This window comes from Sitophilus oryzae, unplaced genomic scaffold, assembly GCF_002938485.1.
Source record: "Sitophilus oryzae breed Bouriz unplaced genomic scaffold, Soryzae_2.0 scaffold_1443_pilon_pilon, whole genome shotgun sequence".
In the NCBI taxonomy this organism is placed as follows: Eukaryota; Metazoa; Arthropoda; class Insecta; order Coleoptera; family Curculionidae; genus Sitophilus; species Sitophilus oryzae.
In genome coordinates, this window is record NW_022146108.1 from 1560482 (window position 1) to 1575567 (window position 15086).

Sequence of the window (15086 nt, forward strand, 5' to 3'; positions counted from 1 at the left end):
ATTATTATTAAAAAATTGACGGTAGGCAGTTCTTTTAGTTTCAAAGTAAAGGAATTTTTTCAATTTTTTTTATCTCATAAACTGAGACTTTGACTGATTTTGATGTTATTACAAATTTTGTTGCAAATATTATTCCTAATCTTAAATTGAAAACCGCGTTTCGCTAGCTACTGTAATTTTGGAGTTACGATTTTTTTAAATTTTTAACCCCCTCCCATACCCCCTTACCAACCTCCACCCCCACCAAAAACTAATGGCCAGATTCGGGTACCACAGTATTTTTGTGACAAATTTGGTTAAAATCGGTTTACCGGTTTTTGAGTTATCCTGAGTTTGTTTTGTATCCTTGAGTTAGTTTTGTATTTAGGTCATTGATGACCCAAATAACTCATTTTGAGTGAAATTAAAAAAATCTTTTTTTTGTCGATCTTAATAGCCTACCATACCTATTGGTATGGTCGGCTAAAAATATGATGTTATAAAGTCTGCACCAAAAGATAGGGTAATTTTTTTCTGTTAAAAAAATACGTTATAGAATACAGAGCTATTATAGGTATGGTATGAACTAAAAGCCATGCGTAACAAAAAAAACGCAGACTTTGGCCCAAAATCCCAAAAATATTTTTTTTTTTGTTTTAAAAAGCGAAAATCAAAACAATTCCTTTATTTTTTAATTTAGTTTTTTATCCATATGGGTTTAAAATTTACCTAGCTACCTACGAAAGTTTAAAAATTTTTACTTCATTGTGCAACAAACTGATTTTTGTTTACTCGAAAGAGTCTTTTATTGAAAATCTTTTTTTCTTCGACATTACTTAAATTAGTTTAACTCAATAGGAGTTAATAATGAAATTTATACAAAAATGGTGCCATAAGAACAAGAATATATTATATTTACGACATTTCTTTATTCTGAAAAGACCGACTGATCGAACAGTTTTGGGGAAGTTATCTTTTGATTATTTGTGAGGATTGTAGAGAAAATATTTCCCAACATAGTTTTTTATTTCCATTTTTTTAGCCTTTCATGAGCTGTTGAGTTAATGCAGCATCTAAAGTTTTTCGAGATCGAGAAATCTCGAAAAAATTTCTCGATCTCGAAAAATCTCGAAGTCATTTTCTCGATCTCGTCTCGAAAAAAAATTCTCAGTCTCGTCTGGAAATCGAGACGAGACGAGACGAGATATGTCGAATTTCGAGAATCTCGTGAAACCCTAAATTAGACCATTGCCTCTGTTCATACTATCTTTACATTTATTAATTTTGACTCTAATGTCATTTTGTATGGTTTCTGGCTCTACCCTTCATCAGGTAGGCTGTCCAGAGGCTGGTTCTCACCGATACGGCAAGTCAAGCTTTTTCATTATCAATAGACGATGTCGTAAAGTGTCGGTGAGATATTAGTGCATCTCCCGTCAAAAGATGGTAAAGAGCCTTTTTCGGCCCGCTCATATATGAAATGAACAAAATTCTTACAGCTTTAGTGTATATTAATAAATAATATTTTCTTGCCTTTAGCTGTGTATTTTTTCTAATTTCAAAAAATCGAAAGTACAGAAAAAAAAAATAAAAAGTAAGAAGAAAATTGTTTTGCTTGTCGTAAAGGGGGGAACCAAGCTCCACTCCCACAACAGGTTTCTGGGCCTACCCTTCATCAGGTGGGCTGTCCAGGGGCTGGTTCTCACCGATACGGCAAGCAAAACTTTTTCAATATCAACAAACGAGAGTTTCAGTAGATGAAGAATTACAAAATGAGCATTTTTTGTATTTAGAGTATTTCAAAATTTTTAACGGTTTCGCAGATATTCGCGGTTTTGTAATTCATATGGCATTTTCCACAGTAAATTTTTATCAAAGCCATCCGATATGATTTATCTCTCGTATTTTACCATTGAAAGAGCCATATGAAATAATACTGCCTGTATCTACGAAACCATTAAAAATTTTGAAATATTTTAAACACAAAAAATGTTCATTTTTTAATTCTCTATCTATTGAAAAAATAAAATACAGGGTGTTCCATTTAAAAAAAAAACAAAGAAAAAGTATTTTATATTTTAGAAAGTTTGAGAATTTTGAACATCCTGTTTGATTTAAGATTACGATATGTAACGCAAAGTAAGTATAAACCATCTAATATAGTTTTGATTTCAGGAGACAGTTCTTGTATTTGTAATATTCTTTTTTAAAAAAGATTGTAAAACATATATTTTTTATTTACTTATTAATATCTCGGAAAGTATCGAAATATATTTACTCATATATTATGTGATCAGAAAGGAAACCAAAAATGCAATAATATACAGGTTGCCGATTTAAAAAAATCATCCCGATCCACTCACACTTTTTTGAGCCATCCTGTAGAAGTTGAAATATTTTCGTGAAATACATCCCCGGTACATACTTTAGGTTTGCAATTAAAAAAATTCTCAAGTTTTTTATTCCACCATTGTCGGACCCTGTATAATATGTTCTTTATCAACAATATGTTGTGCAACGCAAGGTTTATCCGGTTAACCATATCTTATCTTTTAATCGAATTATTCTAATGTCTAATTATGTCTATTCTAACACCAAAGGTTCCTACGCCCAACTGTATTAAAGAGTGATGAAATAACTATAATAAATAATAATTGTTGAAATAACAAAAATGAAAAACAATAATAATAATAAATAATAATAAAAATATTTATTTCAAAAATGATCTAAATATGTACAATAAAATTACAAATATATACACATATTGAAATATTGTCAGCGGTGAAGAGACTTTTATATTAAGAATTCATTGATTGAGTGGGGTTCCAATTCAATTAAGAGTTTTTTCAACGATTTCTTATAGGTTTCTTGACTTTCGATGGCTCTTATGTCTTCAGGGAGACTATTGTAAAACTTTACACACATGTATACTGGATTTTTTTCAGTCAGGGTGAGACGATGTGAGGGGAACTTGGCATCACTGGACCTTGTTTGGTATTCATGAGATTTTTCCATTTCAAATAGGGACTTATGTTTGAAGATGAATATTAAACACTCGTATATATAAAGAGCTGGAAGCGTCATAATTCCGAAGGATTTCAAGTGTCCTCGACAGCTTTCTCTGTACTGAAGTTTCTTTATAAGTCTTATAATTCTTTTCTGAATCACAAAAATTTTTGCACTTTTTGAATTTGATCCCCAGAGAATAATTCCATATCTCAGCACTGCCTCAAAATTTCCACAGTATAGTGTCTTCATTGAGTCTGGGTTCACATAACTTGACACAATTCTCAGACCGTAGGAAATTGTGCCAAGTCTCAAGCATAGCTTATAAATATGTTGGGTCCACTTTAAGTGCTCGCCTATGTAAATACCAAGAAATTTGCATTCACCACCAAGGCTGACATCCATTTCTCCAATTTTCAAATTGCTCGCTAATTCAATTTTCTTCTGTTGTGTTCGAAAAATTAGTGTATTAGTTTTTTCTTTATTTAGCATTAGTCTATTTGCATCAAACCATTCCTCTACTCTTATGAAAGCCTTGCTGCCATTCTCCTTCAGAATATCTTGTGTTGTTCCGTGAGTAAGTATATTAGTGTCATCTGCATAGCATGTAAGGCTAAAATTTGCATTTCTTGTTGTTTGACTAATATCGTTTAAGTAGATGATAAAAAGTAGTGGCCCAATGATACTGCCTTGAGGTATACCAATATTCAATTTTTGTATACTGGACTTACTAATCTTTTCGTCTTTTCTCACAATAACTTGTTGTTCTCTATTTGTCAAGTATGATGTAATCCATTTGAGTGCTGGACCTCTTATTCCATATTTTTCGAGTTTTATTAGTAGTAAATGGTGGTCTAAAGAGTCATATGCTTTTGATAAATCAAGAAATATACCCACTGCCAGATCTTTATTTTCCAGATGTTGTATTATTGATGTAGTGAAATCGAACAATGCAGTAATGGTACCTTTCTCCTTCAAATACCCATGTTGTATATTCTGAAACAGTTTACAACTATTCATGAAAGTTAATATTCTGTTTGCAACTATTGTTTCAAATACTTTTGAAAAGCTTGGCAGTAAGCTAATTGGTCTATAATTATTCAAATCAGAGAAATTCCCTTTTTTGTAGATTGGTTTAATAAATGCCAACTTCAGCCTGTCTGGGAAGATCCCATATTTTAGCGAATTGTTAATGATATATAAATATACTAATAATAAATATACTTAATGAAATTGTAACGACAGGCATTCGCCCGTTCAAATACCCACATCGTCTAATCTTTATCGAAAAACTTTATTTTGACGTGATGGTCAGAAAATAACATTTTTAAATAATTAAGAATAACTCAAAAAAAAATCTCTTTTAAAAATATATTAAAAACAAGAAAAAAATGTATTAAAGCCAAGTTTATAAAAGCTTTTTTACTTTTTATGCCATCAGAAACGACAACCAGGAAATAATAACCGAAATACGAATAATAATATAATTAAAAAGGAATTTAGACCGTCAGCCTCCTAATTTATATTTTTTAATTTTCCAGACGCCGTGGAAATGCAAAAGATAATTCTGAGGGAATTTCCAGACGTTCGCGTCGCTTTTTCCAGGGTCAACGAAAAGCAAATGGCGAAAATAAGAACGGGAAAATACGAAAAACTGAGTTTTTTCATTGGTGTAGATTGTCCAAGAGCAAAAAACGTGCTGAAAACGGTATATTTTAGTTAATTATAGTTTTTTAAGAGTTTGACACAAGCGGAAAGATAACTTTTTGTCTATTTTAAATTAATTATTTCTGCTTAAAAAATATACAGTATATTTAAATATAGTTCATACCAAATAAACTTTTAGTCACGTGATTAAGCTTGACCGGCGCATCGTTGCCTAACATATTTTTTTAATCAAAATATTTTAGGAAATAAAAATAAATGAATTATAAATATATAAACTGTTATTATTTACGTCAACAAAAGAGCACTTAACGGACATGAAGGGCCATTACTACCGCTTTCCCGTTCAATATATTCTAATAAAGTTGCACGGTAGTTTTTACGGCTATTAAGCTATTTTGTACACCTCGCACTTAAAGAGGTTTGGTTTGGTTTGTTCGACTGCAAAGTCTGCTAGTAAAATGTTTAAGCTTAAAATATCACAACACAATTAATTTAAACCAAAAACTCGTAATACAAAACTAAAATATCAAAATCAATGACAATGTTAGGAAATAAATAAATAAATAAATGTAAACTTGACATTTTTTACAGCAGAGTTACCACCTGAATTCCCAGCGGGAAATTCCTGTTAGTCCGCCCGGCGACGAATATGTCCATGGTTGGTAACAATGAATTTAAAAATCACGCCCTCGATTACGTAACTAAAAGTTTAATTGGTATCAAATATAAATATAAATTATAAAGTTTTTTCTTCTAATTTCATTATCTACCATAACTTTGATTACAAAAAATCTAAACTATATTAATTCCCAAATTATTTAATACTTATAAAATATGATCGAAAAAAAACGGCGTTAGAGATGGCTACGAAATGAAGATCGGTGTCATTTTATATGTTACATTATATGGGAAATGTCATAGATCGTCATTTCCAAGCCAACTGGACGCCGACTTTTTTTTCGATCATACGGTATAATGAAATATTCAACAATGACACGATTATAGAATACCTAAAGAAGTGTACCTCATAACTTAATAAATTATGATAAACAAATAGCTAGTCTATATAGGGTGGTACGAAATGTATTTCGGAAACTTCGACAGCATATTCTGCAGACAAAAATAACTAAAAAAGTTCTTATAAATATATGTCCTAAAATGCTTAGTTTCAGAGAAAGAGGGCGGAGAAGTTTTATTTTTATTTCAATTTTTTCCAAATAATTTCTGAAATAAGGTTAATACTTGGATGAAAATTGGTGTCTGGGAGTTTTTTTGCATGAGAAATTTGATTTTCATGTCAATATGACTCCTACTTGTAGAAAGCGCCACCTACATATGTTTTAACTGGTTTGAAAAGAAATAAATTTTTGTCCGTACCTGTATTGACACGTATAAAATCACGGAAATGTATATTTTTCTCTTCAAAACAGTTGAAACACATGTAGGTGGCGCCCCCTACATATAGGAGTCATATTACATCAAAATAAAATTTCTCATGTCAAAAAACTCCCAGACACCAATTTTATCCAAATATTGACGTTATTTTAGAAATTATTTGGAAAAAATCAAAATTAAAAGGAAACTTATACTCCCTGTATCTCCGAAACTAAGTATTTTAGGAGATACATTTATATGAATTTTTTTATTTATTTTTATCTGCAGAATATGCTGGCGAAGTTTCCGGAATACAGTTTGGACCACCCTGTATACTGGCTATTTTAGGCTTCGAGTACTGCTTATTAATTTGTCTGTGTTGCTAGCCTTTACTAATAAACTATCACTAGGTAAATTTTCAACTTAGATAACAATTACTGAACAATTATAACTTGTGTATCATAACTTATTAAATTATGGTTACTTAAAATGTATTACTAAGTGAATCGATATGACAAAAAAAACAGTACTGAAACACATTTTTATATGGAAATTTAAGCCAAATAAATTAAGTAGGTTTTTTTTGTCTTTTTCGTTGGCTTCTTTAGTACTGAATCTCATATTTTTTTAAATAAATTATTTCTCAAATAAATAATCAATCTGAAGCTTACCAAACAATACCATAAACCTATATTTCCGAAAGCAGAAATATGTTTTAAAATACGTTACGTACACATTTTAATATAATGAATGCTTTACTACAAAGCAACAGGCTAGGCGTTGCTTTTTATTAAAATATAAGCTCAGTGCGGAACAGCGAATTGATTGTACTACTGCGGCTACATCGCACAGCATCCAAAAACATATTTTGCATTTACGAAATAATAAACATTTGGACTAATGAAATAACGAAATGAATGTAAAAGCGGGTTGTTATGTATTATTATCGAGCAGTTTTACAGATTTAACAAGTTGGTTTTTATTGATTTAAAGTTTTTAATAATTGAAAATTCTATACAGGGTGGTTCGAACTGTATTCCGAATACTTTGGCACCATATTCTACAGATAAAAATAAGTAAAAAAGTTCGTATAAACGTATGCCCTAAAATGCTTAGTTTCGGAGATACAGGTTGTAGAAGTTTTATTTTTATTTCGAGTTTTTTCAAATCATATCTGAAGTAACATCAAAATTTGGACGAAAATTGGTGTCTCGGAGAAATTTGATTTTGATGCCAATATGACTCCTACTTATAGAGGGCGCCACCTATATGTATTTTAACTGCTTTGAAGAGTAATAACTTTTCGTCCGTACCTGTATAAAACTACTTAGTGAAAAAATATACATTTTCGTGTTCTTTTACGTAAAAAATATCACTCGGTAAAAATCGCTACGAACAACCGTTCTCAAGATATTTAGAACGGAAATAGTCAATACATGTCGTTATTGACAAAAAATAAACATGTTGAGAGTAAATAGTTATTTTAACTGAAATGATTAATTTTTCTAAATTAATCACATAAATTTATGTTCGAAAAAATGATGATAAAACAGTTTCTGTTGAACTTTTAGCACAAAAACATTTCAAATTTATGATTTCAATTTAATAGCTGTTTAGTCAACATGTTTAATTTATGTCAATGATGACAGGTATTGATAATTTCGATTCCAAATATCTCAAGAACCGTTTTTACCAAGAGACCTTTTTTGCGCAAAAAACGTCGTTACTTCAGAAATTATTTGAAAAAAATAGAAATAAAAATGAAACTTCTACACCCTGTATCTCCGAAATTAGGCATTTTAGAACATAAATTTATACGATCTGTTTTACTGATTTTAATCAACAGCATATGCTGCCAAAGTTTCCGGAATACAGTTACATACGGACCACCCTGTATATTACCCTTATTAAAGACTTATAAACAAAACCTTACATAAATAAAAAAATATTTTTAATTTCTAACAAACATCGTGTAAATAAATAGTAATAATAATAAATAGTGTATGTTTTTTTTTGGTATACTCGTAGGCTTCAACATTAGACAGGTTTGGAAAGTTTCAATTTCTCTACAATTGGTTTTTAATATCTAATAAAAATTTAGATGTTATTAAAATGTTTAAATCATTTAAAACAAGGATGGACATGGACGTCAAATTTTTCTTACGCATTGATAACCAAACTTATAAAGTTTTTGAAATTTTTAATCCAGGAATCAACGTTGGACTGATCAAAAGGTATGAATATAATATGATAAATATGTCTATTATGTTTATGTTTTTTTTTAATTTTTAGTTTTATAGTTTTTTATATTATTTTTTAATTATATATTTAGTTTATCTTTTTTTTAAATTTTTTATGATTAATTGTTTAAGTACTGCATTTTTTTAAACTTAATTAAGTTCTTAATTAAACTTAATTACATATTAATCTAAATAATTAAGTTTATTCTTAAAAAGATATTTTAATATGTAATTAAACTTAATTACATATTAATTTAAATAAGTATGTTTATTCTTAAAAAGATATTTTAATATGTAATTAAACTTAATTAAGTTCTTAATTAAACTTAGATACATAATTACATATTAATAAAAATAAGTAAGTTTACTCTTAAAAATATATTTTAATACGTAATTAAATTTAATTCAATTCTCAATTAAGTTTCATTATCAAAATATATATTCATACGTAATTAAACTTAATTAAATACTTAATTATGTTTAATTTCATATGAATATACCTTTTTAAAAATATTCGTTTTAATAAAAATGTATAATAACTCGTAATTTTGCTATTGAGCTTTCCGACCGATCCTTTTGCCTACGAAAAATTCATAATTTTCCAGGGAAATTGGAAACTTCAGCCGGGAAAAATTGAACGTAAACACGTCAAAATCTTATTACGAATCGAGGAAAAACATGTCCGGCGTCCTGATCAGGTCCACCAGCGTTGTACGTACCATTTGTTCGAACGTCAAAAAGCGGACTTTTCCATTAATTTACGATTTTTACGATTTTCCAGATTAGATATCCGTTCAAAACCACCTTCGAGGAATACATGATGGACCTGAAATTGAGATATTACGATATCTACAGCAAGTTTCATTATCAGCAGTTTTTGTTGTTGAAGCAGGTGCATGAATTCAGGTAAGTATGTATATAGAATAGGTCCCGGTGGCATAGACTTTCGTCTACCAATCGCCGGGTCAAATCGCTGAAAATCTGATGCTGTGACTGTTGTGTATAAATAATTTCTGCATCGACTGAAAGGAAATGAAGAAATAAAACATTTTTTTTGTATGTCAAAATAAGCATTTTGATGTATAGTATATTATATTCCAGTTACAATACAACAATACATTTATCCTACTTCGGAAACACATCTAGTGGTCAAACAGGAGGAATGGGCAAAATGTTATGGGATGATGCAGCCGACATGACCAGCTGCGGATGTATTATGCGCCTTCTTGACTCGGACCGTATATTTTATTATGATTTTATCATGCCCTTCTACAAATTCAGGTAAGCGATTAGATATTATTATACAGGGAGTACTGAAATTTCGCAAAAACAATTTTTTTTAATATCGAGAAAATTTATTCGATTTTTTTCAACATTTCTAATAAAAAAAATTATTTGTCATGTACTTTTTGGCACACCCTGTAATTTGATGTTTGTTGCATAATCATATACATTTTTAGGTCATATTTCTACTTTAGAAACCCTGGTTTAGTTAAACCAAACTTCAAAGAAGTACTTAAACCTTTCAGCAGAACTACTTGGTTTGCCACGCTCTACACGTGTCTTATTGTTTGCTGTTGTATCGAGGCGGCTTACTTAGTAGAAGAAAAAAATGCAAAAGAAAAAAGAAAATCATGGTTTAGACCGATCTTCACTGTAGTCGCTGCTTTCTGTCAACAAAGTTTGTAAACATTTGTATATTTTTAGAAATTGCAGCAAGATTTTAAAAATAAATATACAGGGTGTTTCAAAACAAATCCGAAAAACTTCAGGGGCTGATTTCTTGTTCAAAATAAAGGGTAATTTGCTTCATAAACGTTGGGTCAAAAGTCAATCATTAGGGAGATATCGCGGTACAAAGATGGCGGAAAAATAATGTTTTAATTTTTTATCTTGAAAACGAAAAGAGATAGACTAATGTAATTTTATGGAAGCATTACTGTTATGAAAACACACTTTCTGGTAATTTTCTCACTTTTTTAAAATGAGTGGAAGGGGTTGAAATAAACTACCCCTATTATACTTGTTAACGAAATTTAAAGAAAAATCTTATCAAACACATGCAAAAAATTAATTTGGATAGTTTAGTTTGTTTAGAAACTTTTTTATCTCTTGTGTTTTTTTGATAAAACTCACCGATTTGAAATTAAAAAATAAAATGTAAAGCATTACCCCATGTCAGGACAAAAAACATTTTTATTTTTTAATATGTACTTTTTTTATTATTTTGTACTTTCATGAATTAAAAAGCAGAATTAAAAATTGGTAAATAATTTTTAAGAGGTTATCGTTCAGAAGAAAATGTAACGATATTATTACGAAATAAAACTGTTTGACAGCAGCCTACTAGATTCTTTATCCAAAAATATTTTTTGTCCTGACATGGTTGTAATGCTTTACAATTTTTACAAATTTTTTAATTTCAAATCGGTGAATTTTACCAAAAAAACACAAGAGATAAAAAAGTGTCTAAACAAACTAAATTATCCAAATTTTTTTTTTGCATGTATTTGATAAGATTTTTCTTTAAATTTCGTTAACAAGAATGATAAGGGTAGTTTATTTCAACCCCTTCCACTTATTTTAAAAAAGTGAAAAAATTACCAGAAAGTGTGTTTTCATAACAGTAATGCTTCCAAAAAATTTCATTAGTTTATCTCTTTTCGTTTTCAAGATAAAAAATAAAAACATTATTTTTCCGCCATCTTTGTACCGCGATATCTCCCTAATGGTTGACTTTTGACCCAACGTTTATGAAGCAAACTACCCTTTATTTTGAACAAGGAATCAGCCCCTGAAGTTTTTCGCATTTGTTTTGAAAAACCCTGTATATAAATATTGATAACTGATTTTTTTTCAGGTCTTGACACAATTCCAACTCAAGTAGCTGGCCGTATAATTCTTCTGCACCTTTTTATAATGTCCGTTCTTTTGTACAATTACTACACCTCCAGCTTGGTTTCGTCTCTGATCAGTACTGAGCCCGAAGTTCTGAAAACCATCAAGGAGCTATATGAGAGCCAAATGGAAGTTGGCATTGAGCTGCAGTCTTATACAATCACTTATATACTAGAGAGAAGTAAGATCATACCAAATAAACTTTTAATCGCGTGATCTAGCTTTACCCACTTTTACATATTTTCTTTTAATCAAAATGTTTTAGGAAACAAAAATAAATTAATTATAGACAGTTATAATTTACATCAACAAAACTCACCTCCTTTACCATTACAACCTCTTCTTCTTCTTCTTCTTTTTTTATGATGGCTCTGCTACAAGGCAACCGCCAGCTCAATTTGGGAGTAACCAAGATGTTGACTGGCTCTAAACCATATCAAGGCCACTGATTCTTATCTGAGTAAAATGTATAATGGGTAAATTTTAATATAACTAACTTCTATGAAGGTAACCTGTGACCTGTGACTGTAAAATGTTATTATTATTATTTATTAAATATATAAATGACGTGCTGAAAGGAAGATTATATCACACACAAAGGCACATAGGATAGAGGTCACACAAACAGACTGCATTCGGAAACTGAAACAAAAAGAAAATAAAAAATAGAAAGTTGAGCATTATAATTTAATTCTATTAATGTTTAAAAATATCATAATAGTTTCTATTAATTTTTCACTTGGCTTAGACAAAACTGTAAATATTGATAGTGGAGTAGGAAAATTCATTTCAATAAATTTTTGATATAAATCCAAATTAAACAAAAAATTTATAGGACATTCTAAAAAGATATGATTTAGGTCTTCAACAGAGCCACACTCACAGAATGATCTTCCTTCACTTTAATTTTATATAAATGGTTTTTGTTAAGCAATGGCCAGTACGCATTCTAATTAACGTTGTAATATGTCTTCTTTCTATATACTGGAAATTTTTAGACCATTGTTTATCTGGGAAGATTGTTTGTATATTAAAATACACATGCTTTTTTCCTTCCATACGAGATTTCCAATTTTCTTTATAATTACACAAAATATCAGTTTTAATTGAATTAAAAATATCTATCGAATCCATCTCCATAGATTTCGGAATATTTAAATCTTTTCCAATATTAGCCAACAAATCTGCCTCTGTATTTCCCAAGATATTGGAATGACCTGGAATCCAGGCAATCCTGATGTCAAAACCATTAGAACTTGCTAAACAAATTAAACGTTTGGTTCTTAAGGTCCAATAATCAGCAGATGCTTTAAAGAGATTTTTACTAATTTTTTGAATTGAACTTTTGGAATCTGAAAAGATAATAACACTACGCAAGTTCTTTTTAATAGCAAACTTTACTGCATCATGAATAGCTATGGATTCTGCCTTACAAATACTTAAAGAACCAGTTAGTCGCGAAAAAAATTTAAAATTTATATAAGGAATATATATTCCAAATCCTGTTCTTTTATCTTTTTAGATGCATCTGTAAAAATAAAAATATGAGAATTTTTAAAACGTTCAGATACTGACAAAAATTGTTCCTTAATAGAAAAATCATGTTTATTAATTTGACAATCAACTAATTTAATAGAATCATTTAAAATATTAAAACTAACTTCATAACACGGAAAATTTTGACTAACATAAAGATTATCAATATAAGGCAGAAAGTCATGCAAAGCTGAGACCACATAAGGTACATTATTACTATTAATATAAATTGGATTAACAGTTTTTCTAATATTGTAAATTAAATTTATTAATGGATTATTTTGTAAAGTTAACAATTTAGACAGAAATTTGCCTACAAGTATTTTTCTTCTACATTCTAAATCAATCATAGAAGATTCTCCCAACAACGCTAATCTAGGAGTAGATTTCATACAACCTAGACAAATACGTAAACCCTCAAAAAATACTACATCTAGTTTATTTAAATTTTTTTGACTAGTTGGTTTAATAAAAATTGTTGCAAATTCCAAATGAGATCTCACCAGAACAGAAAAAATAATTAAAAGGGTACAAGGATCGGCTCCCCACCACACTCTACAAACAGCCCTTAAAACATTTAAGGCTTTTTTAGCCTTATTAGTAATATTTTCAATATGCAAATCCCACTTTAAATGTTTTTGAAAAATAACGCCCAAGTACTTCACATTATGTTTATATGGAATAATGTGATTTCCAAGTTGAATCAATGGTGGCTGATCTCTCCGTTTGCCCTTAGTGAACCATACTGCCTCACATTTTTCCAAAGATAAAGAAAGATCTCTATTAATAAGAAAATCATTTACAAGCTCCAAAGCATTATTAATTTTTTCAGACATCTCAAGTATATTTGAACCCTTAACAAAAATTACCAAGTCCGCATAACCAATAATCTTTACATTTAAATAATTTTTAAAAAGTTCTGAAATATAAATACAACTCTCAACAACAATCTCTTTTTTTTTACAACCTCTTTCCCGTTCAAAATATTCTAATAAGGTTAAGGTTGCGATGAGTTTTTTTGCAGCGCCTATTAAGCTATCTTGTACACTTCGCACTAAAAGAGGTTCTAAAAAGAACAATGTTCGACTGCAAGGTCTGCTAGTAAAAATATTTAAGCTAAAAGTATCCAAACCAAACCAAACACAATTTTCATTTAAACCAAAAACTCGTAATACAAAACTAAAGTGTCAAAACAAATGACAATGTCAGATTTTAAGGTACTATTCAATATATTCGGGATAAATTCCTTTCATTCGTCTTTCGGGCTATACAGAGTGTCCCAGAAATAAGTGCCAGTATTTTAAGGGGTGGTAGATCTCGATAAAAGAAACATATTTTCTCTTTATCGTTTTTCAAATAAGTCCAAAATAACGGAGTTATTTTACATTGAATATTTCCAAAAAAAATTATTTTTTGCTAAAATTTTGAGAACTACTGGATCTTTTCTGGATTTTCTTTCTTGTAAATTTAATCTAATACCTATGTTGTCAAGAAATTATGTTTTTTAACTAAAAACTAAAAAAAAAATTTTCGCGAAAAAAACCTCATAGGCGTGTTTCTGGGGTTAAAGTATACTACCAGTTGAAATACTTGCACTTATTTCTGGGACACCCTCTATAACGGAGTCGGAGATTCACTTGAAAGACAACAAACTCACTACGCACGCGTAACACGACAAATAATAAAAACCGGTTCTGAAAAATTGACGTTTTATTTGCTAGTGGTATTGAGCATTGTTTTTTTTTATTCTGCTGCTTGGCTGTCGCCTAACAGTTTAAAAAGGAATGCTGTTCTTAACAATGTTCTAATAAATAATATTTTCTTGCCTTTAGCTGTGTATTTTTTCTAATTTCGAAAAATAAAAAATAAAAAGAAAATTGTCTTGCTTGTCGTAAAGGGGGGAACCAAGCTCCACTCCCACAACCGGTTTCTGGGCCTACCCTTCATCAGGTGGGCTGTCCAGGGGCTGGTTCTGAAAAAGTTCTGAAGCAAAACTTTTTCAATATCAACAGACGATGTCGTAAAGTGTCGGTGAGAGATTAGTGCATCTCCCGTCAAAAGATGGTAAAGAGCGTTTTTCGGCCCTTTACGTCAAGCAAGACAATTTTCTTTTTACTTTTTATTTTTTTTTCTCTACTTTCGATTTTTCGAAATTAGAAAAAATACACAGCTAAAGTCAAGAAAATATTATTTATTAATATACATTAAAGCTGTAAGAATTTTGTTCATTTCATATATTATGAGCGGACCGAAAAACGCTCTTTACCATCTTTTGACGGGAGATGCACTAATATCTCACCGACACTTTACGACATCGTGTGTTGATATTGAAAAAGTTTTGCTTGCCGTATCGGTGAGAACCAGCCTCTGGACAGCCCACCTGAT

At 30.0% G+C, this 15086-nt stretch overlaps 1 protein-coding gene across 2 annotated transcripts in view; it reads left to right on the forward strand.

The window, feature by feature from the left end:
- Positions 1-15086, forward strand: part of LOC115877283 (ionotropic receptor 75a-like) — a 49853-nt gene that overhangs the window by 31337 nt on the left and 3430 nt on the right. The window contains exons 2-8 of one of the 2 annotated variants that reach the window (XM_030893419.1): positions 4527-4693; positions 8056-8261; positions 8873-8978; positions 9049-9173; positions 9369-9548; positions 9728-9948; positions 11128-11346. In XM_030893419.1, the coding sequence (XP_030749279.1) occupies positions 4538-4693; positions 8056-8261; positions 8873-8978; positions 9049-9173; positions 9369-9548; positions 9728-9948; positions 11128-11346 (1213 nt within the window). In that variant the 5' untranslated portion in view covers positions 4527-4537. Of the gene's footprint in view, positions 1-4526; positions 4694-5181; positions 5312-8055; positions 8262-8872; positions 8979-9048; positions 9174-9368; positions 9549-9727; positions 9949-11127; positions 11347-15086 lie in introns of those variants that run through there. The other variant, XM_030893420.1, reaches the window with a different exon arrangement.